At 44.1% G+C, this 22,531-nt stretch overlaps 1 protein-coding gene across 1 annotated transcript in view; it reads right to left on the reverse strand.

Moving 5' to 3' along the window:
* Nucleotides 1-22,531, reverse strand: part of HIP1R (huntingtin interacting protein 1 related) — a 271,144-nt gene that overhangs the window by 168,605 nt on the left and 80,008 nt on the right. The window contains exons 2-7 of the mRNA XM_082258417.1: nucleotides 18,810-18,873; nucleotides 14,996-15,138; nucleotides 11,062-11,118; nucleotides 10,367-10,447; nucleotides 10,209-10,285; nucleotides 3,437-3,498 (exon numbers count right to left, since the gene is read on the reverse strand). Of these exons, the coding sequence (XP_082114543.1) occupies nucleotides 3,437-3,498; nucleotides 10,209-10,285; nucleotides 10,367-10,447; nucleotides 11,062-11,118; nucleotides 14,996-15,138; nucleotides 18,810-18,873 (484 nt within the window). The remainder of the gene's footprint in view (nucleotides 1-3,436; nucleotides 3,499-10,208; nucleotides 10,286-10,366; nucleotides 10,448-11,061; nucleotides 11,119-14,995; nucleotides 15,139-18,809; nucleotides 18,874-22,531) is intronic.

Raw genomic sequence — 22,531 nt, forward strand, 5'->3', positions numbered from 1 at the left:
CCCCTTAGTGTTACCTGCTAGGGATCCCTATCGATCGAGAGAGAGATAGACCCCCAGGCTCACCACTTGATGCTCAGAGTTAAACTGCAACAGCTTACAGCGCTGTGCTGACAAACAGGAAGTCTTTTGGCTGGCTGCCCAGGAAGAAGGGAGGCGGCTCCGCCCCTCTGCACGCCTTCCGGTGCCTCCCCCAAGCTCCACGAGGTGTAGGATCACCTCAAACATGGCCGCCCCCATGCTGGAGACACGAGGCTACGCCAAAATGGCGGCTCGTGCGATCCAGCAAAAAAAATGGCGGCGGCCTGTGCTGACTAGCGGTGTGCTGCAGGGCACACAACACTCTCTCTGCATGGGGATATGGCGTGGTTGGCGGTACCGGCCCTGGCGGACCGCATGGCCGTTCGGGAGGCCTGCTAATAGCTGGAGATCTGATTTGGAAGGCAGTCTACATGTCCGTGGCTTCTGACTGGTAGGTAGCTTATACTTAACCCATAAGATTCCCAGAATGCCACAGATTACATCTTTAAAACATGTATACAATAGATTGTTAGCTCCCAAACCAAGCCTCCTGGCTTTTTGTACACATAAAATCACACTCAAAGTAGGAGGATTTGTGACATGTTATAGGATAGAAAGAACTCTTTCTTACCATACAGAGAGGGGCCCGCGTTCACCACAAAACCCGTCAGGGAAAAAGGGGGAACATACTACTCACCATACCGGAACCAGGCGGGCACCAACTCCTGACAGTACCCCTCTCCACCGGGGCGGGAGGGCTGTCGACCGATACGGACGCCGTGACTCATGGTCTTTGGCGTTTCAGCGAGACGTTTAACTCGCGGGTTCAGTCCTTTTAATGGGACTTTGTCGCGGCCGACCCAGCGCGGAGCTATGGCCTGCACGCGCTCGTAGGCTGAACTGGGGTGACCACCGGATCTCAACATCCAGCCCGTCGCCCAGTTCAGCTTTCTTGCTTGAAGATCTCACAGGAACACTGGAGAAAAAAAGCTGTCTAAAAATCCTTTTAGAAAAAAATTCTTGCCAGGACCTAAGATCCCAGCAAGGTATCTAGGTCCTTACTCCTAACTAGACAGAAAATAACTGATTTGCTGAGGCAGAGAGAGAGAGGATATACCCTCTGGGACTGCCCCTAGGGTGTGGCCAGAGCTTTTTAATTTCCTGTCTAGTCCTGCTCCTGCGGAGGTAACATAACCCGAATGTGGTGTATCACCGAGGACTACGTCTGTCGATGAGCGCTAGAGAAATTAATTTTAAAATGTCTTTGCAAATACTACAAGGAAAGGAGAGACAGCCAATATATTACTGGGACAAAAGAAAAAACATCAAGGAGAATTTAAAAATAACCTCTCTTTTTTCTGTTACGCCCAGTTCCTGACTGGAGGCATGAATCTTCTATCATTTCCTCCACATATAACTACAGACAACTTATAGTTCCTTTGAATAAGTAAAGTCAGTCTTACTAACGTAATGTGACATTAATCTCGTATTAATGTTTATTACAAAACATAAATGATACATATACTTGTAGTAATGACACATCTTTCTTAGGAACTATTATTACAATGGAAAACATCTATGCAAGTTCTTTGATCAGCAGAAATACAGAGTTGATCTTGGTATAAAGACAAAGTTCACAATGTTTGGGTAAAAATAATAAAAAGCATATATTTATACAGATATATTTCATAATTTTTTTTTTCTCTCAGGAGGCTGCAAAGCATTGTATCATGATCAGTGGCTCCTGCAGACAAGCCCTGCAGTTTTCAGCCTGTACCACTGATATGGGCTGTTTACAAGCTGCCGGGCTTGTGAATGAGCTACAAGTGTGCTCATCAGCACCCTTGCAGTTAATTGAAACTGAAAACTGACAGCGTGTGTGCGCGACCTCCAATGGGAACACAGAATATTTTCAGGGTATCCAAGACCTGCTCGCTCTGGTACCCAGTCAGAGCCTGACTCCTGACTGCCAGTGTTTAATGGGAAGGCACCTGCTTACCACACCCTGTTCTGTGGGATCACACAGTTTACCCACTTTGGTTTGGCCAACCCCCCCCCCCCCATTCTGAGGGGGGAATGTTCAAAGACTGGAATGTTCCACAGTTGGACCACTGCCTTGGACCTGTAGAGCACCTGCCAGCTACACACAGTGCATTAAGTACCCAGATGTGACACCGTCACAGGTCCAGTGCAGTTACAACCCACAAACCAGCCCTACTCCTATCTTTGCATGGTGTCTGGTTACAGTATCTGCGGCACAAAACTGGCGGGCAACTGACAACCTGTGCTGCAGTGACTTGGAAGATGCATTTTAGAATACTTGATAGATGGATCATGATTAATCTCTCCAACAAAGATGCATCCATCACCTAATCACACTAGCAAAAAAACGAGGATTACATAGTGGGAAGGGTTATAAAAGGGAGTGTTAAAGTGATTGCAAAGGTAATTTTTTTTTTTTTTTTTAAACAAACATGTCCATACTTATCTGCTCTGTGCTATGAAATGGCACAGAGCGGCGGCGAACCTCCTCTTCTCAGCTTTGGCGCCGCCTCTCCTGGCCTCTCCTCTGTCCAGTGCCCCCCACCCCCATCTAAATGGGAAGCCGCTTTGCATGGGAGCCCTCGTGCATGCTCGCTCCTGAGACCCACTGCTGTGCATGCTCGCTCCCGAGTCCATTGACACAGATAGCCCCCCCTTCATCACTGGCTTGGATTGACAGCACTGGGAGCCAATGTCTCCTGGTACCCCAGCAAAGTCAGTGAGATCCGGAAGTGAGGAGAGAGAAGAGCTTCAGACGTGCCCAGCGCTGAATCAAAGGAGGGCTCAGGTAAGTAAAAAATGAGGGGGGGGGGGGGGTTGAGGGGGATGCTGATGCCTAAATGTTTTTTACCTTAATATTTTAAAGCTTTTAGAGACTTTGCCAGTGTTCAATCACCTGAACATATAACCCATCCATTAGGGCCGATAGCCTGTGTCCTGTACAGTATTGCAAGAAAAGGATTTTACAAGCACGCAAGAAATCCAATTTTTCTTAGTGAAAATGCCTCTTGCTCTTCCCTCCAGTTGTCTGTGCTGGCAGAGCAGAGTTAAAACTCAGGAAGGCAAAGAAAAGTGACTGTAGCAGACCAAACTGCCTCAAAGTATGTACTATCAACTTTTGGAGCAGCTCTGCACCGAGTTGGGGTTTCTGACGTCTCCAGGAACTTCAAGGTACAGAGTTTTTAGGCTCCGAAATAAGGCTCAACTGCAAAGTCACTGTGGAGTCAGAGCTGGAAATCATGAACACTGACAGTACTAATCTACAAGTACTCTCAATGGCCAGGATAATACATGTGGCAAGAAATTGTTCAGTATAAGGTTCTATTTTAGACTAGACAATAATGGATTATGAGGTATGTGCAGAAAATCTACTTACCGGCCTCAGCAAGTTTAAGCTCAAAGTCCATATAATCAAACATTTCTACTGTTAGCTGGAATCTGTTAAAAACACAACAAATGTTAAATGACAGAAATAAGAATTAACAATGTAGAACTGAAGGCAAAACTTTTTTTTTTTTTCCATTTTTTAATACAGCAGGGTAGGGCTAAATCCCCTGTAATTTTTCCATGTTTGTCCTATTGGGGAGATTTCCCTTAACTTCCCGTTCCATAGCCACAACAGGAAGGGAAAGAAAATCCATCCAAAGGGAGTGAAATCTCTGGTAGTCACCAGGATCACCATGATTGGGGTCTCCATCTGAAAATTCCCCCTCTATTCCCAGTTCTAGTGACTAGTGGGATTTTCTTTTAATTTTGGTAATAATGGTAACAAAATCAAAAAGAGGGTGAAATTCTCTAATGGGGACACAGACAGTATTGAAAGCCTGACAGGTGTTACAACCCCTCTCCACTCAATCAAAAACTACAAAAAAAATAAAAATGATGCCTTCAGTTATACTTTAACCTTTCACATTATATCTACACAAAGTCTATTCATAATTCAAACAATGGTTAAAGTGATTGTAAAGGTACATTTTTTTTAAAATAAAAATAACAAACATGTCAATGGTTTTGCACAGAGCAGCCCTGATCCTCCTCTTCTGGGGTCCCCCGCCAGTGCTCCTGGCTCATCCCTCCTGCTGATTCCCCCAGAGCAAGCCGCTTGCTATGGGTTCACTCGTGTGGGCTCAGATCCCAACGATCAGGCCAGGACCCGCCCAGAAGCCTGGCAGCTGGCTCAGCCTCTCAACAATCCGCAGAGACCATGAGCCAGCTACTCCCGCCCCTTCACAGTTCAGCGCTCCACTGAAGGAAAGACCAGCGAGCTAGTGATTGACAGTCTCCAGCTCTCTGCTCACTGAACACTGAAAATTGACCGATCATCAGTCATGGATCGCTCAGTTCTCAGTCTTAGAGCCGGCGGGTGACATAGTCCCACTGTATGTAGGAACATCGCCACAATCTCCTGCTTGCTCCAGAGATGGATGAGTGACTGAGATAATTAGTGTGCAACTTAAATGCACCAAAGAGTTTATTAATTATGCCGAAGCCTTTTACCAAAGACTGTTAAAACTAAGTGGCAAAACTTCTCCAGCGCTCAAGATCTCAAGGCTATGCTCAATGTAAATGGACACAATCCTACTACATCTCATTTCTTTATTCTGCAATATCACAGATTCTTTTAACCTATGATATGCTCTAGTTGTTATTTTTATAAGGTACAACATGCAAAGGATGTGCAAATATGGGGTCTGTGTTAAAAGCATCAGTTTGACATGAGTTTGAGAGGTTTCCGAGATCATTTAGAATTGACAGGTGCAGCTGACCTCCTTCAAGCAAACTGCCTATACCCATACACTTGTATACAAAAACACAAAACCCACATAGACAAAGTTCACTTTTGTTAACAAAAAACGCACTATTTGCAGATTTTAAAAAATGGGATTTTTGACTTACCATAAAATCCATTTCTCTGATGTTCATTGACAGACAGCTCCTGATTGATTCTTCTTAATCATTGGGTTACACTGCCCCCAAACCCCCCCCCCCCCCCCCAGGAGTAGGACACTAGGCAGGAAAAAGCTTGCCTATGGGCAGTCCCAAGGGGTATACACCCACTCTCAGCTATAGGCACTCAGTTTTGTTACAAGCAGTGTCAGAAGAAAGCCAACAGAGGGGTGGGTGCTGTGTCAGTCAATGAACATCAGAGAAATAGATTTTATGGTAAGTCAAAAATTCCAATTTTCTTTTTTGTTCATTGACGGACACAGCTCCTGATTCTTCTTAACCATTGGGACGTCCCAAAGCAGGGGTTGGAAATAAGCAGAAAAAAATTTCCAAGGCTAACCACTGCCAACCAGGTAACATGGAGCTCAATCATAAACAACTGGAGTCCACTTGAAAAAACCATACACCCTCAAAGAGGACCAGGTCATCTAAGCCGCAGCCGGCAAAACCTTGGGGCCCAAAAAAGCATCCGCAGATGCCAACACATCCACTTTATAAAAATGTTGTAAAAGTGTGCACCGATGAACAGGTGGCGGCCTTACAAACCTGCGTCACTGACGCTTAATGACGGAAGCCCAGGAGACCCTAAGCAACCTAGTACAGTGCTCCTTGACAGGGAAAGGAGGAACCTGACCCCTGATGCAATAGGCCTGAACCACCGTCTGTCTGATCCAACTGGAAATGACCGCAGAAGAAGCGGACAATTCTTTGTGAGGTCCGTCCATGAGCACAAATAGAGAGTCGCACTTCCTAAAAGACTCCATAGCTGCCAGGTACACCCCAATTGCCCGGACCATATCCAAGGCATGCAAGGCAATTTCCTTTGGATGTTTTGCCTGGGACACAGGGAAGGCAACACAATGTCTTCATTCAAATGACAGTCAGAGATCACTTTAGTAAGGAATGACGGACAGGGGCGAAGCACCCCCTGATCCTTGTGAATCACCATTAAGGTGAACGACAGGATAACGCTGCCAGTTCCAACAACCTGCACGCAGAGGTGCTAGCCACCAAAAAAAGGCCACCTTCTGGAGCAGTGCAAGCAGGGAAACCTCCCGAATATTTTCAAAGGGAGGCTTTTGGAGAGCTGAAAGCACCACATTAAGATCCCCGGGGCGGCAACGGAGCCCGCATTGAAGGAACCAAAATGTCGGACACCCTGAAGAAAGGTACGCACCAGGGAGTGTGAGGCCAAAAGTCATTGGAAAAAGACCGCCAAAGCAGATACCTGGCCCTTGATGGTACTCAAGGCCAATTTCTGTAAAACCCCTAGTTGAAGGAAGGTTAACCTTCCCTACCTCATAGTTACATAGTTAGTGAGGTTGAAAAAAAAGTCCAGTTCAACCTATGATGTGTGTGTGTGTTTGCTGTTAACCGTACATTGTATACCTCTGTATGTTGTGGTCTTTAAGGTGCCCATCTAATAGTTTTTTGAAACTATCAATGCTCCCTGCTGATACGACTGTTTGCGGAAGAGAATTCCACATCCTTACTGCTCTGACAGTAAAGAACCCCCTACGTACTTTAAGGTTAAACCGCCTTTCCTCTAGTTTTAGTGAGTGGCCACGTGTCTTATTGTATTCCCTTTCTCTGAATAGTTTGTTCCTTATGCTAGGGTCGCCAGTACAGTATTTGTACAATGATATCATATCCCCCCTCAATCGTCTTCTCCAGAGAGAATAAGTTCAGTGTTTGCAGTCTTTCCTCATAGCTGATGTCCTCCATTCCCCTAATTATTTTTGTTGCCCTTCTCTGGACTCTCTCCAGTTCCAGCACATCCTTCCTGAGGACCGGTGCCCAGAACTGGACAGCATACTCCAGATGTGGCCGGACCAGAGTCTAGTAGAGTGGGAGAATAATCTTTATTTCTGGAGTGAATCTCCTTTTTTATACATCCCAGTATTCTGTTGGCTTTGCTTGCAGCGGCTTGGCATTGCATGCCACTTCCAAGCCTGTTGTCTACCAGTACCCCCAGGTCCATTTCCATCTTAGATTCACCCAGAGGTTCCCCCCCTATTGAGTAGCTTACTTTCTGGTTTCTGGCACCCAAGTGCATTGCTTTACATTTTTCAACATTAAACCTCATCTGCCATGTAGTTGCCCACCCCATTATTTTGTTCAGGTCCGCTTGTAAGGTTTCCACATCCTGCATAGAAGATATTGGCATGCTTAGTTTAGTAGAAGGTAGGGGAGAGAGCCGCTCAGGTGTACGTTCCAGACCCGGTGCAGGTCAGATCCGCCGTCCAGGAGTATGAAAAATCCAAATGTAAGACCGCACTCAGGGTATTATGTTGAAAATCAAAAGTTTCTTTATTCCTCAAAATAAAGTGGACAGACAGTGTACAAAACAGACGTGTCAGGTTGACGCGTTTCACGACATTGTTCGTCGCTTACTCATAACCACAAGTGTGGTTATACATTTGGATTTTTCATGCTTAGTTTAGTATCATCCGCAAATACTGAGATTGTACTAAATATCACCTCCTCTAGATCAATTATGAATAAATTAAACAGGATTGGCCCCAGAACAGAACCCTGGGGGACCCCACTTTCCACACCCGCCCAATCCACATACTCCCCATTAATCACTACCCTTTGCACTCTCCCCGGAGCCAGTTCAATATCCAGGTACTCACCTTATGGTCCATACCTATCTTCCTTAGTTTGAACAGTAAGCGCTTGTGGGGAACGGTGTCAAACGCCTTTGCAAAGTCCAGATACACCACATCCACAGGCTTACCTTTATCTAGGTGGCAGCTCACGTCATCATAGAAGGTTAATAGATTGGTTTGGCAAGAACGGTTTTTCAAGAATCCATGCTGATTACTACTAATAATACCATTTTCATTACTAAAGTCTTGTATGTGGTCCCTTAACATCCCCTCCAAAATCCTGCAGACTACTGATGTTAGGCTGACCGGTCTATAGTTACCCAGGATATATCTCGGCCCTTTTTCAAATATTGGTACCACGTTGGCTTTTTTCCAATCAGCTGGCACCATACCCATCTGTAAACCTTGTATTTTTTGAAGGCCTTTTCTTTAGTATTAATATGCATTTTTATGTTGGAGTTTAGCCACCCAGGGTTTAGTTTTGCTCTTTTAAATTTATTCCCCTTTGGTTAATCCCACTGGTCAATCCCTTTGTTTAGTATGCTCTTGAAGCACTCACATTTTTCCTCCGTGTTCTTTGTTCCCAGGGTTCCAGGAGCGAGGATTAACCCCAAGAGACACACACCATGCAATATACATCTTCTACATACGATGGTAGATCTTCCTAGAAGTAGATTTCCTAGCTTTCAACAGCGTAGAAATCACTGACAAACCTCCATCCTTCAGCACCTGGCGTTCAACAGCCAAGCTGTCAAAGCCAGCGACTGTAAAGCAGGATGGAAGATCAGTCCTTGGGACAGCAGATCCTCCCTGAGAGGAAGTCCCCAAGGAGCATCGGCGACCAGCCGTACCCGATCGGCGTACCAAGACTGGCGAGGTCAGTCTGGACGGAATCCCTTCTGTTTTAATTCTGCACAGTAGTCGTGGCAGAAATTTGAGAGGGCTGGAACGAATCGGTCAGCCGACCTTAGATTGCCAGCTACTTACCGAGCCGCCAGGACAATACTTGGCGATCCCTGGTGATTGACATAAACCAAGGTCGTGGCATTGTCCAAATGAATTCGTACCGGATACCCCTGAAGATGAATTGTACAATAAGTCAGACAAAGGTTGATCGCTCGGATTTCGAGAACATTAATCGTCAGTCTGGACTCCGGCAGAGTCCAGACCCCCTGAGCCCATCTGTGCTGAGGACGCCTACCCACCCAGACAGGCTGGCATTCATGGTGACATCCGTTTAGTACAGGGGGAGAAAAACAAAGAAAAAACAGAAAACAAAGCCACTTCTAGTGACCGTGGATCCTTGTCCCATTTCACCAGAATCTCTTTAGCAGAGATCTTGTGTGGAGCTGTGCAAACAGACCGCCTCAAGGGTGGACACCATCAGGCCCAGCACACGCATGCAAGCCCCGAAGGATGACCATCTGCTGAACATCAGAAGCTGAATTGCTTCTTGCAATGTCAGGAGTTTTTCCAGAGGAAGAAACATGCAGGCTGAGGCAGAGTCCAGAGTCAGACCCAGATAGTTCAGTTTTGGTGGACAGAACCAAAGCAGACTCCTGAAGGTTTAGAATCCAACTGAACTCCCTCAGAGTTTGCAGAGCAATCTCCAGTTGTCCATCAGAGCAGTCAAAGACTCCACTTGCAGAAGATCATCCAGGTACCCCAGTACCACGATCCCCCGCTGACTCAAACATCCAGTGGGGCTATGTGGCGGCCGACATAGCGCAGAGCAGCAGTCTTTATGCGCTCGCTGGCTAGACTGGGGGGAACCTCTGGATCCAGGTTATCCAGTTTGTCGCCCAACCCGACAATCGTTTGTAGATTCTCAAAGGAACAAAATAACAAAGAAAAGAAAATGTAAATTTAAAAAGGAAAAAAAAAAAAACGCCAAGACCAGAGATCCCAGCAAGAACTAGGTCCTTCTATTGACTAGGCAAAAAAAAAAAAGGAGTGCCTATAGTAGAAAGTGGGTGTATACCCCCTGGGACTGTCCATAGATGTAGTCAAGCTTTTTCCTGCCCAGTGTCCTACTGCTGTAGGGGGGGGGGGGGGGGGGAGTATAACCCAATGGTTAGGAAGAATCAGGAGCTGTGTCTGTCAATGAATGAAAGAGAAATGTGTGTTTATTTTTATTATTTGTTTTTGCACAGAAGTCTGCAAAGTATTGCCCCAGCCATTAGTGGATGTGAGGCTACTGCAGAAAATTTCTACAGCTTTCTGCCTGTACCTCTGTAAGGGCTGTCAGTTACTGAGTTGCAGGAAATGTCAATGGAGCAGTGCATTGGGAACTTGTAGTTTATTAATTTTGTGAATAAATGACACAGTCCAGTCGTGCCAATATAAAATGTGATAGTGGTTGGGGGGACAGGAACCCCCACCCGCTGTCATCGGGGAGATGGTGTAAAGCAAAATATTACACTCTAAACACAGGTATAACATGTAACATGTTGCTAAAGGTGAACCTATCCTTTAAAGCAAACAAAAGGCAGTCAACATAGGCCCATAAGCAAATTTACCGTATGTAAAGCAAAAAAGCCAAACATACACAGGAAAATTAAATGCAATCTAATAATATAAGCAACCTACATGTTGTTGACATCTGTACCAGCTGCTTTTTCAAGAACATCATCTGTCACTTCTAGGTTTGGAGGGAACTCTGGATGCTGAAGAAAAAAAAAAAAAATTCAGAATTTTAGCAATCGGTTAATAAATCTCACAAGTTTTACAAAAATGAGTGGTCATACCTTTGTGTGGAAGCTAATCTTATAAAGGAGCAGTTTTGTATAAAGAATTACAAGTTGTCCATATCGATCGTGTAAATGTCCCTGGTGGAAAATTATACAATTGTTATAAAACCACAATTTCACACAGGGGAAAAAAAAACATTAGTAAAAAAAAAAAAAAAAACACATTGAGGTTTTTTTTTTTTCTTCATTTAACCTGCAGGTCACAAGGGTGAGTGATGCAGGGATCTCTTCCACCGAGCTATTGTATTCTGACAGAAGTGACTCACCCCACATCAGAAACAACTGATCAGCACTTGCAGCTATTGACCGCAAGCAATGATCACATGCAGAAATTCCAGCAAGACTGTACGACAGAAGCCAAATATTAGACCAGCTTCTGTTCAACAGACAGTGGTCCACATGTACCAAAAGTCGGCTGGTACCTTCTGTTTGTACCAGGATTTAAAAGAAAGACAATCGCCTCAACTACAACCCCCCCAACAGATAGAACAAATTAAAGCTGGCCATAAACAGCTAGCTTTTTTTTTTTTCCTGCAGCCAGCATGCTGACACAAAGAAAATGGAGGGAGGAATCCTCTGCCAGGATACAGTATTTTTACAGTGCCAATAGCGGATTGGCTGCAGTCACTGGCTGATGGAAAATTTTCCAACATGTCACATGCCTTTCTCTCCCTAAATAATGTATAACTCACCCATAAATCTCCAATCTCTCGGATATTACTGCGGTATCGCTGACAATCTGCTAGAACCTATAAAAGAACACATTTGGTAAAGTTAGCATGTTAATCAGAGCAGCCAAAATATATATCAAACCCCAAAAAATCTGTCTCTATCAAACATTGTGTTAATTAGTGGTGTAATGGCAAAGGCCCATATCTGCTACTGGAAATTTATAAATATTCTGCTGGGGTTATTTATTGGTATGAACTCGTCCGTAACCATTTCTTTGAACAAAGCAGAATTAAACCAGCTCCTAAAAAATTTAAATATGGTCCCCAGGAGCTTGAGCTTTATGTCATAATGTGCTAGTATGCACAGCATAGAAGCACATTATGGCAGAACAGTGCCATAAATGTACATGGCCTGCGAAAGCATACAGGGTAAAACATTTGACAGAGAACAATTGGGTTGCACCTCTAGCTTTCTAGATTACTGAAAATTAGGATTAGGAGAACACACATACTACAGCAATACCTTTCATCCAAAAATATAAATAAATGTATATTATATATATATATTTTTATATATATATATTGTACTCGTCCTGAGATACATGTAAACATTAGGGATCGACCAATATCATTTTTTCAGGGCCAATACCGATTTTTCCAGTTAGGCTTCAGGCTTATAGCGGATATTAGGTGCAGATATTCTGCACATTTAAAGATTTTATTTTTACGATGTCCTTTTTAATCATTTTTTTTTTTAATCACTTTTTATGCTATCACAAGGAATGTAAACATCCCTTGTGACAGTAATAGGCAGTGACAGGTACTCTTTATGGAGGGATCTGGGGTCTAATGCATTCAGAATGGAGCCCGATCAGAGCCAATTCTGGCTTTTGTTCAGGGATTCGCCCAGCCAGCGAACGTGCCGGCTGGTTGCTTGGGCCTCCCAGCGGGGGGGAGAGAGAGCCGATGTCCCCTCCCACTGCTTGTAAGGATTTTGTCAGTTTCAGCTCTTTGCTTGAACAAAAAAATGGTGCTATGCACCTATTTCCTGCGCTCTGAGAAAGGACCTTCTTCCCAGCCTAGGCCACACACATGCAGCTACCAGAGACTATACAATTGGCTTCTCCTGGATGCTTCAGCCTTGCAGCCCCTACAAGACCGGGGTAGTCTGGGACCACTGCAAACAAAAAACAAACACAAGGGCGCACCGGTCTAGCGCATAATCCTCCATAAAAGGCTTTATTAAATGAAATGGTAAAATACTCACAAATGAGTTCTTGGTAAAAGCATATCTCAATGATAAGTTGCCGTCAGCGCCAGAAACGGAAGGTGAACAGTCTTTGATGGCTGGAAATGGCTAGCCAGCCATCAAAGACAGTTAACGTTTCGTGTCTGACGCTGACGGCAACTTATCATTGAGATATGCTTTTACCAAGAACTCATTTGAGTATTTTATCATTTCATTTAATAAAGCCTTTTATGGAGGATAATGCGCTAAGCCGGTGCACCCTTGTGTTTCTTTTTTGTCAGCTTTTTGTTTATCTGGCCGTTAGCGGCCAAAAAAGTAGCCGATCAGACCGATCCATGTCTGATTGGCTGCATTTGAAGCCTGGGGAGAGATCTAGGGTCTAATAGATCCCAGATCACTCCATAAAGAGGAACTGTCACAGCCCATGCTGTCACAAGAAAAGAAACTGACATTGTTCCTCCCTCTCTGTGACCCCAGAAACGACTTTTGTCAGGATTTTGTCAGTTTCAGCTCTTTGTTTGCCTGGCCGTTAGCGGCCAAGAAAGTAGCCGATCAGAGCGATCCATGTCTGATTGGATGCATTGGGGGCCAGGGGAGATATTTGGGGTCTAATAGACCCCAGATCACTCCATGAAGAGGAACTGTCACAACCCATGCTGTCACAAGGGATATTGTTCATCCCTTGTGATAGCAACAAAATGACAAAAAAAATCAGTGTAAAAAATTGTTTTAGATAAAAAATGGAACCACTTCTGGACCGGAAGGTTTTCCCCCTTAATGGCCAGGCCATTTTTAGCGATACGGCACTGCATTATTTTAACAGACAATTGCGCCGCCGTGCGACGCTGTACCCTAAAAAAACTGATGTCCTTTTTTTCCCACAAATAGAGCTTTCTTTTGGTGGTATTTGATCACCTGTGTGATTTTTATTTTTTGGGCTAGAAACAAAAAAAGTGCGACAATTCTGGGGAAAACATTCTTTTTTTTTTTTACTTTCTGCTATAGAACATTCCCAATAGAAGAATTAAAAAATCTAATTTTTTTCATAATTTTAGGCCAATTTGTATTCTGCTTCATAATTTTGATAAAAAAATCCCAATAAGTGTATATTGATTGGTTTGCACAAAAGTTGTGTCTACAAACTAGGGGAAATTTTTTCTTTATTTTACTAGTAATGGCGGAGATCAGCGATTTTTAGCGGGCCTGCGACATTGCGGGGGACAGATTGGACGCCTACCTGACATTTTTGACACTTTGGGGGGGGGTGGGCAGTGACATTACTACAGTAATCAGTCCTAAAAAATATGCACTATTACTGTACGAACACTGGCAGGGAAGGGGTTAACACCAGGGGCGATCAAAGAGTTAAATGTGTCCCTAGGGGGTGCTTTCTAACTGCGGGGGGAATGTATTTACTGAATGAACACAGAGACCTTTTTTCCTAAATAAGAGGAACACAGGATCCCTGTGTTCATTACTGACAGAACAGCGGTCTGCTGTGTTTACCACGGCAGACCGCCTTTCTATCTCCATTGGCAGCAATCGCGGGTGCCCAGCGGTCCCGTGAATGCGAAGTAGTTACGTCGTTTCGCGGGACAGAGCTGACCTGCCGCAGTATATGTACTGCTGGTTGTCGGCAAGTAGTTAAAGTCACTCAATGTGACATGCGGTTTCATTTTGCTGTAGTCCCAACGCACAGCATCATGGCTGCAGCATGTGTATTAGCCTTGACTGGATGCATGCCCAGGTTCAGGTGGGCGGTTTTGCTGCCTATGTTCCGCTAGGGAGATAGGGAGATTTTTCTTCACACCTTGATTCAGAGAACAGGAGGAGACAGATCTCTCCACAGTAATGCAAATTCTTCTAGTTGTGACCAGAATAAAATGTCCCTGTTGGAAGATTTCCCCTTTATTCCAGTTATTATTATTATACAGGATTAATATAGCGACAACAGTTTGTGCAGCGCTATACAATATAAAGGGGGACAGTACAAATACAACACAATTCAATACAGAAGGAATATGAAGGCTCTGCTCATGGAGATTACAATCTAAAGGTTCCAATGACAACCTAACATTTAAGATTTTCAATCCCCTTCAGACTCAGTGACAATGATTACCAGGACAAATCTCCCAAGAGGGGACACAAACAGAAATATAAACCTTCTCTACGTCACCAAATTAAAAAGAAAAATCTGACTTTACAATTTATATGTAATAATAATCACTTAGGCAAGCCCTGTGTAGCAGAGATTGGTTAGTGGTATATAAAGATTCCTACTAAACCCATCACCAAGGTCAACATCACTGTATTCTAAATGCATTATATTTATCAATAAACTCTAACAAATACAAACTCTAAAATCAACAACACATTTAGGCATTTAGAGCCGGTTCACACTGGGGCGACCTGTCAGGCGACTTGGTCGCCTGACAGGTCGCCTGCCATAGAGAAGCTGTGGACCCGTTCTAATAGGAGCGACACAAGTCGCTCCGACTTAGAAAAAGGGTCCGGATCTTCTTTGGGGCGACCCGGGGCGACCTGCATTGACTTCAATGTTATGAAGTCCATGCCGGCCGCTCCGAGGTCGCGGTGCGAGCAGCGCACCGCGACTTGTGAGGTCGCCCCGGCAAGTCGGATCGCTCTAATGTGAACCGGCTCTTAAACATTGCCCAGTCAATTAGAAAATTCACAGGAATAGCTCACATTCTGATGACCATCTCGAAGCACTTTATGAAGGACATGACAGAACTTCCAACTCAGGATAGAGCTGCTGGGCAATGGCAGGCCAATGGCATATGACCAGAAAGTAAATGCCCCTTTCTCATGGTGGGTTCCCAGAATGATTCCTAAATTGTTGTTAAGAAAAAGTTATTTCTGAAACCTCTACTGAGTGATTGACTATGCAGGCTGCCAAAGCTGACATTTCTTACTAAAAATACCAGTTTCCTGGCTGTCATGCTGATTCATACATCACTATTTTCTGAGTCACTGATCCAAAACAAGCATACACACTTCTGGAGGATCGACTTTACTTGCTGCACATTTATTCTGGGTCAATAACTCAGAAAATATTGAAGACCATGGTGGTTAGACAGCTAGCATTTTTGAAAGCTCATCAGAAATCACAGCCCCTTTGTTTCTTTCAGTACAGATTAAAAAGGAATTTAAAGGGTTAGTCCATCTTTACCAAAAAACTGTCTATGCAGATAAGGGGCTTCTTTAGATAGAAAAAAACTGTGCAGCTTTGACTGCCCTCGCTATAGGTGTAGGCCATTTACATACCTCATGAAGCCTGACTGGAATACTCCCCGGACATTGGTAAGTGAGGACTAGTCATTACTGCTCACCTCGTCCATTACAGGAGTGAGCTCTCAAACACTGAGCTTAGAGCTACTGCTTTAGGAGAGAGAAAGAACATGCAAGATGGGTTTTGAATCAAAGAAAAAGCTCACTCCTGTGATGGTGGAGGGGAGCCATAATGACTAGGCCTCACAAAGCAACATCCTTGCAACGCTCTGAGAGTCTTCCAGCCAGGCTTCAGGAGGTTTTTAAATGGTTTACACCTATAGCAAGGGCAACTTTAGTCAGAGCTGAACAATTTATTTATTTTTTCTATCTACAAAACACCTCTTACATGCATAGGCAGCTTTTTGTAAAGGTAAACTAACCCTTTAGCAGTCAAAAAATCATGGGAAATAGGTTATGTGGGTTCCAATGGCATAGTTCCAGTGCAGTGCATTCCAGCACTTTTTAGTTCCAGGAAAAAAAAGTATAACATGATGCTTTTTCCTGTACAGAACTGTATTCGAATACTGTAAAACGTATCAAAAAAGCATTAAAATGCGCGTGCAGAAAAGCATCGGGAACGGATCTGCAGGACGTTTTTGTGGTGTGAACTGGAACAAAATATTACAAATAAAAGATGTGATGTACAGGTAACGCCTCAAAATAAATTGCAAATATAGACCAGTTACTTTATTAAACCGGAATAAAGCACACTAAAAATCAGTATGCACTCAATGGTAATAGTTTGTCTATGGCGTAATGAAGGCCATAACAATGATAATTTTGCATAATTTTGCAATAAACAGTAAGCTGTTCAAATTTGAGAATTTGCAAATGAAAGCCAATGCTTGATTCATTAAGAAAGTTGCAGGAACAACTACATCTATTCAAAACCACAGAACATCACTAACAAATAGTCACAAATAAAATAATACGTAAAAATAAACAGGTATTAGGTGATGTCTGCTCTGAAGTAGGAATCTGAAACTTTACTTAAAGAGGTTGTAAACCGATAATTTTTTTTTTTTCTTTTCTTTAGATCCTGAAAGATAAAGAGATAATGAGCTAGTATGCATCGCATACTAGCTCATTATCAAATACTTACCTTAGAACGAGCCCTCGCCGCGCCGCTCTCTTACCTCTATGACGGGCGACATGTACAGTCGCCCGTCTTCCGGGATCGCGGCATCCGGCCATCTGATTGGCCGGAGCCGCGGTGACGTCACTCCCGCGCACGGGAGCCGACGGTCACGGCACAGGGCTCTGAAGGAACGGCACGATCTGCCGTTCCTTCAGAGCGCATGCGCCAGTGACGTCACTGGCTGCATCAAATGTAAATATCTCCTAAACGGTAATGTTTAGGAGATATTTACAGTACCTATAGGTAAGCCTTAACATAGGCTTACCTATAGGTACAACTTCCTGAGGAGGGTTTACTTCCTCTTTAAAGCGCACCTTTACCCTAAAACGAGAAGTTCTTCTTTTAAGTCTCCTTCCCCCTTCTCTTTGCCAAGGTGATTCCATGGGAAGTTGTTCCACCTCCCCTCCCTACCCATAAACTCTTGGGACACGTGACAGGTCCCAAGAGGCTGCGGGACCATTCAAATAACGCAGTGCGAGAATTACGCATGTGCGGTGGGAACCTGGCTGTTAAGCCACAAGCAGTCACAACTGAATTCCTACTCTAGACATGGCGGTGAAGAACCGGCTCGGATGAGGACAATCCTAGAACCCTGTGCAGGTAAGTGTACTTATAATAAAATGATCAAGGTTCATAATTCATTACATTTTCAGGGGTAAAGACAACCATAAGCCATATTTATTCAGGTGTTCTTATCATGAAGAGGGGTTATTTCCCCATGACCGCTAATGACACTTTCATGGAAAGACGGATGACAACTGGTGGCGGTGGAAAAATAATTCCACTTCATGGTAAGAACACATACTGTATGTAAAGTAGCGGTGCACCGAGCCGATATTAGGATCGGATACTGCCAAAATAGCTGGATCGGTAAAATGAACAGATCCACGGGTCGATCCGGTTTCATCGCAGCAGAATCTACCGCGGTGTCTGCTGAGTCCCAGCTCAGCCGTCACTTACTTGCACAGAGCCGCTACTTCCTGTATAGGTCCGGCTCACAGGCGGAGTGATATCAGATGCATTCCACCTGTGAATGGAGGAGCCATACACAGGAAGCAGCGGCTTTGCTCTGTACTGCAGCCGCATGCTTCCCGGGCTCAGCCACAGACAGACAATGGCTACAAGCAAATCCCTGCATTACCCTTATTGCTATTACTGTATACTGTGTGTGTGTGTGTGTGTGTATATATATATATATATATATATATATATACACACACATACACACACACATAATTTGGGTCAGAATATTTTTTTTCTTGTTTTCCTCCTCTAAAAACTAGGTACTTCTTATGGTCAGGTGCGTCTTATGGAGCGAAAAAAACAGTTCGTCATTCATCAGACTCACGTGTGTGTCATTGTAATGTAAACAGGTAGTCTAGTGTCACTGTCACATGCCACCATCAAATTGTGATGGTGGTGTGACACAGAACTACATGTTACAAATTACAATGCTATTTGTATGTGTGATCAAGTTGTTGTTCGACCAACTTTTTAGTTTATTCTCACTGAGAATTTCTCAGGTTCAGCTGCTATGTAGCTGCTATGTTGTATGTTGCATTTCCAATTCCTTTTTGCAGGATTTTGCACTTTATATTTTTTTACATGTTTATTGTTTGATTGCTATTGTATGTTCAAGCAATAAACTGTTTTTTTCTTGTGGCTACATTTTATTCTTTTTAATTTGGAGTTTGATTACATATATTTTAGATTTTGAATGCACAATTGTTATAACAAAACAATAGTTCCGTATCGGTATCGGCAGATAGACAAAGCCAGGTATCAGGACTAGAAAAGTCGGATCGGTGCACCCCTAATGTAAAGGCTCAAGTGTTGCAAGAAATTCAACCTCACACCACCACTGCTCGCTGCACACAGAGGCAGTAGTTTGGAACAATCCTCACAAAGTAATTGTAGTGTCACTTGGAAAGTGTGTGTGTGTGTGTGTGTGTGTGTGTGTGTGTGTGTGTGTGTGTGTGTGTGTGTGTGTGTGTGTGTGTGTGTGTTCTAGTGCTATACATGCCAAAAAAAAGGATGAAACTTTAGCTGATTTCAAGTAAGGAAGGATAAAACATTATAGGTAAAGGATACGCCGGGCATGTTTCTCTTTTACTGGTGCTTCCTGAGCATTGATAGCTTTGCTGATGCTTATGGCCTGTAAAAGGTGAAGGAAAAAAAAAAACAGGTTAATCAATTCTTACAATAACAGTAAGTTTCAATATTAGGCAGCACTTTGTTCTGTAAAAAAACAATTCTTCCACAGCGAAAACCTCATAGTCAGAGAAAGCAAATCAGAATTGCACCAAATGGATAAAATTGCTATGGGCACAACTGCACAAAAGGCTTATTTTTTAGGCTTTCCTCCATCTATAGGAAAGCCTACTACAAAGCAACGAGTGGCTTATTAAATTGAATACACACATAATAATCAATACAGTGTAATAAAGAAGAAAAACCAAACCCAACGTAATATTTTGCTCCCTCCGTAGTCGGTTGCACAAATCCAATCTGTTTTTCCTTACCATTGGGCATTCACACCATTAGATTACTTGGTGGTAAACTTACCACACATCACAATTCTCTATTTAACACTAATTACTATCCATTGCTGTGCATTCTTACTTTCCTCGTGGTAGGTTGGAACATTCAGTGTCTCTCATGGATAGGCCGAATCAAGACAAAAAGACATGACCATTCTTCCTAAGGCCCTTTATTACTTCTGAACCCTGCTGATCCATGTACCAGCTTTTTATCATTGCCTACTACAGAATCTAATCTTAATCTTCATTTGGGCGTATAAACGTCCATGAGTTCCTCGCCACACTCTTCATATCTATAGACGTCAATGAGGTCTGGGACCCCCTTCGGGCCTGGAATGGATTTGGAGGGAAGCCCCACGCCGAAAAAACAGATCTTGGACCCCCTCCCTATGTGAATGAGTATGGGGTACATTGTACATTATTAAAAATCTTCCTCCGATCTTCTCCGACAATGTCTCCAGTGATTATGCCGGCTCCGCTCTTTGCAGCTTCTTATATAGCCATGGGAGGCATGGCCTACCGGTGACGTCACCCAGAGACCAGGCCCCCTTATGTTGCCATGCATCGTCAGATGACATAAGGGGATGGGGTCTCCTGGTGACGTCACTTGGAGGCCACACCCCCATGGCTATATAAGAAGCTGCAAAGAGCAGAGTCGGCATAAATCACCAGAGACATAGTTGGAGGATGACCAGAGGGAGAAGACGACCAGAGGGAGAAGAAGACCAGAGGGAGAAGACGACCAGAGGGAGAAGACGACCAGAGGGAGAAGACGACCAGAGGGAGAAGACGACCAGAGGGAGAAGACGACCAGAGGGAGAAGAAGACCAGAGGGAGAAGAAGACCAGAGGGAGAAGAAGACCAGAGGGAGAAGAAGACCAGAGGGAGAAGAAGACCAGAGGGAGAAGACGACCAGAGGGAGAAGACGACCAGAGGGAGACTTTTATTAAAAGGACTTCTCAAACCGTTTCTTGTCATTTAAATTACACTGCCTTTTTTGGGGTGAATGGGTAGGTGTACAATGTACCCCATACTCATTCACATAGGGAGGGGGTCCGGGATCTGGGGGGCCCCCTTGTTACTGGGGCGTCCAGATTCCAATAAGCCCCCTCCTGCCAGCAGATCCCCACAACCACCACAAGGGTTGCCGGGAAGACCCCCACACTGTTTTTTTCCCCCATTTTGGCGTGGAGTTCCCCCTCAAGATCCTCAGAGTGCAAGTCGCACCACAAGTGGGATCATCTTTATCAGACTTGTGATGCGACTTCCATTCAAATCAATGGGTTGAATTTCATTCAAATCAATGGGTTGAAAGCCCCATCAAAGACGGCTCATAGGCAAGCATTGATTTTGAATGGAGGCAGAAAAACACTGTTAAAATGTGGCAAAATGTGCATTAAAGCCAATGGAAGAAAAAGCTACTAAAAGCACATTTTTACAGCTGCTTTTTCCTGGCTATAGCAGTGGCTCCTCAGCTTGTTTTTTCTAACGTCCTGTGTGCATGAGGTCTAAAAGGAGACATGTGCATTCTCCCATGTGTTTTTAGTACGTCTTCAGTACAAGCTCAGTGCAACAAAAATGCAGCATGTTCTATCTTTTTATTTCTGGAACACCCTGGAACTAACTGCACTGGTATAAACTATGCCATTGGAAACCATGTAACCTACTATCCATGTGTTTTTCCTGGACAGAGAAAAAATGCAATGGACTGCATGTGGTGTGAACCGGTCCTAAACCACTTGCTGACCAGCCACTGTAGTTATACTGCGGCAGGTCAGCTCTATTACGCGAAACGACGTACATGTACGTCGCTTCGTGTAGCAGTTAGTGTGGGCGCATGTGGCAAATGGCTAGAGGGAGAGCCAATCAGCAGGTCCAGTGGTCACAATGTCCGCCGGGCAACCGTGATCGCCCCCCTCCCCCCCCCATGGAGACAGAACAGTGGTCTGCTAATGTAAACACAGCAGACCGCTGTTCTGTCAGTGATGAACACAGGGATCCTGTGTTCCTCCTATTTAGGAACAAAGATGTCTGTGTTCATCCAGTGAGCCCATTCCCCCACACAGTTAGAAAGCATCCCCTAGGCACGCATATACCCCCTTAGATCTCCCCTGGTGTTAACCCCTTCCCTGCCAGTGTCATTAGTACAGTAACAGTGCATATTTTTAGCACTGATTACTGTAGTAATGTCACTGGTCCCCCCCAGAAGTTTCAAATGTCAGTTAGGTGTCTGATCTGTCCGCCGCAATGTCCCACTCCCGCTAAAAATATCTGATCACCGCCATTACTAGTAAAAAAAAATGAAAAATAAAAATGACAAATCTTTTCCCTAGTTTGTAGACGCAATAACTTTTGCGCAAACCAATATACACTTACTGTAAAAAAATTTTACCAAAAATATGTAGCAGAGTACATAATGGCATAAAATGATGAAAAAAAAAATCTGATTTTTTTTATAGGGAATGTTAATAGCAGTTAAAGTAACACAGTGCCATATCCAAAAAATAGCCTGGTCATTAAGAGTGTAAAACCTTCCGGTCCTTAAGTGGTTAAAGGGATTGTAAAGGCAGAAGATGTTTTCATCTTAATGCATTCTGTGTGTGCAGCAGCCCCGCCTTATACTTACCTGAGCCCCATCTCTACCCAGTGATGTTGCAGGAGTGTATCAGCTGCTCAGAATTCCCCTCCTCATTGGCTAAGGCAGCAACGTGGTTCGATTGGCTCCTTCTGCTGGTCAAAGCCTGTCACCCAAACAAGAGAGAGAGGGGGGGGGGGTCGTGGTCGGGTCATGGCTCTGTGTCTGAATGGGCACAGGGAGCTATGCCTCCACTCAGTTGCCCCCATAGTGAGCTACTTGCTGTGTGGGGCACACAACAGGAGGAGGGGGGCCAGGAGAGACCTGAAGAGGGACCCAAGAAGTGGAGGATCTGGGCTGCACCCTGCAAAACCAACTGCACAAAGTCATTAAGCATGACGTTTGTTATTTATTTTATTTTTTTATTTTTTAAAATGAGACTTTACAATAACTTTTAGGCTCCATTCACATCTAGGCGTTTTGGGGCGTTTTTCTGCTCTAGGATCAGCTCTCAAAACGCCCAACAAGACAAATCCTATTCATTTCAATGGCCCCTGTTCACATCTGAGCGTTTTGACGCTGTATACAAAACGCCCAACGCTCAAAAAAGTACATGAGCTTCTTTTTGGGCAGATTACAGGCGTTTTCCATTGATCTCTATTCAATCTAAAAACGCCTGCACAAAAATCGCGGTAAAA

Source organism: Pelophylax lessonae (genome assembly GCF_965119305.1).
Source record: "Pelophylax lessonae genome assembly, chromosome: 1".
Lineage (NCBI taxonomy): Eukaryota > Metazoa > Chordata > Amphibia > Anura > Ranidae > Pelophylax > Pelophylax lessonae.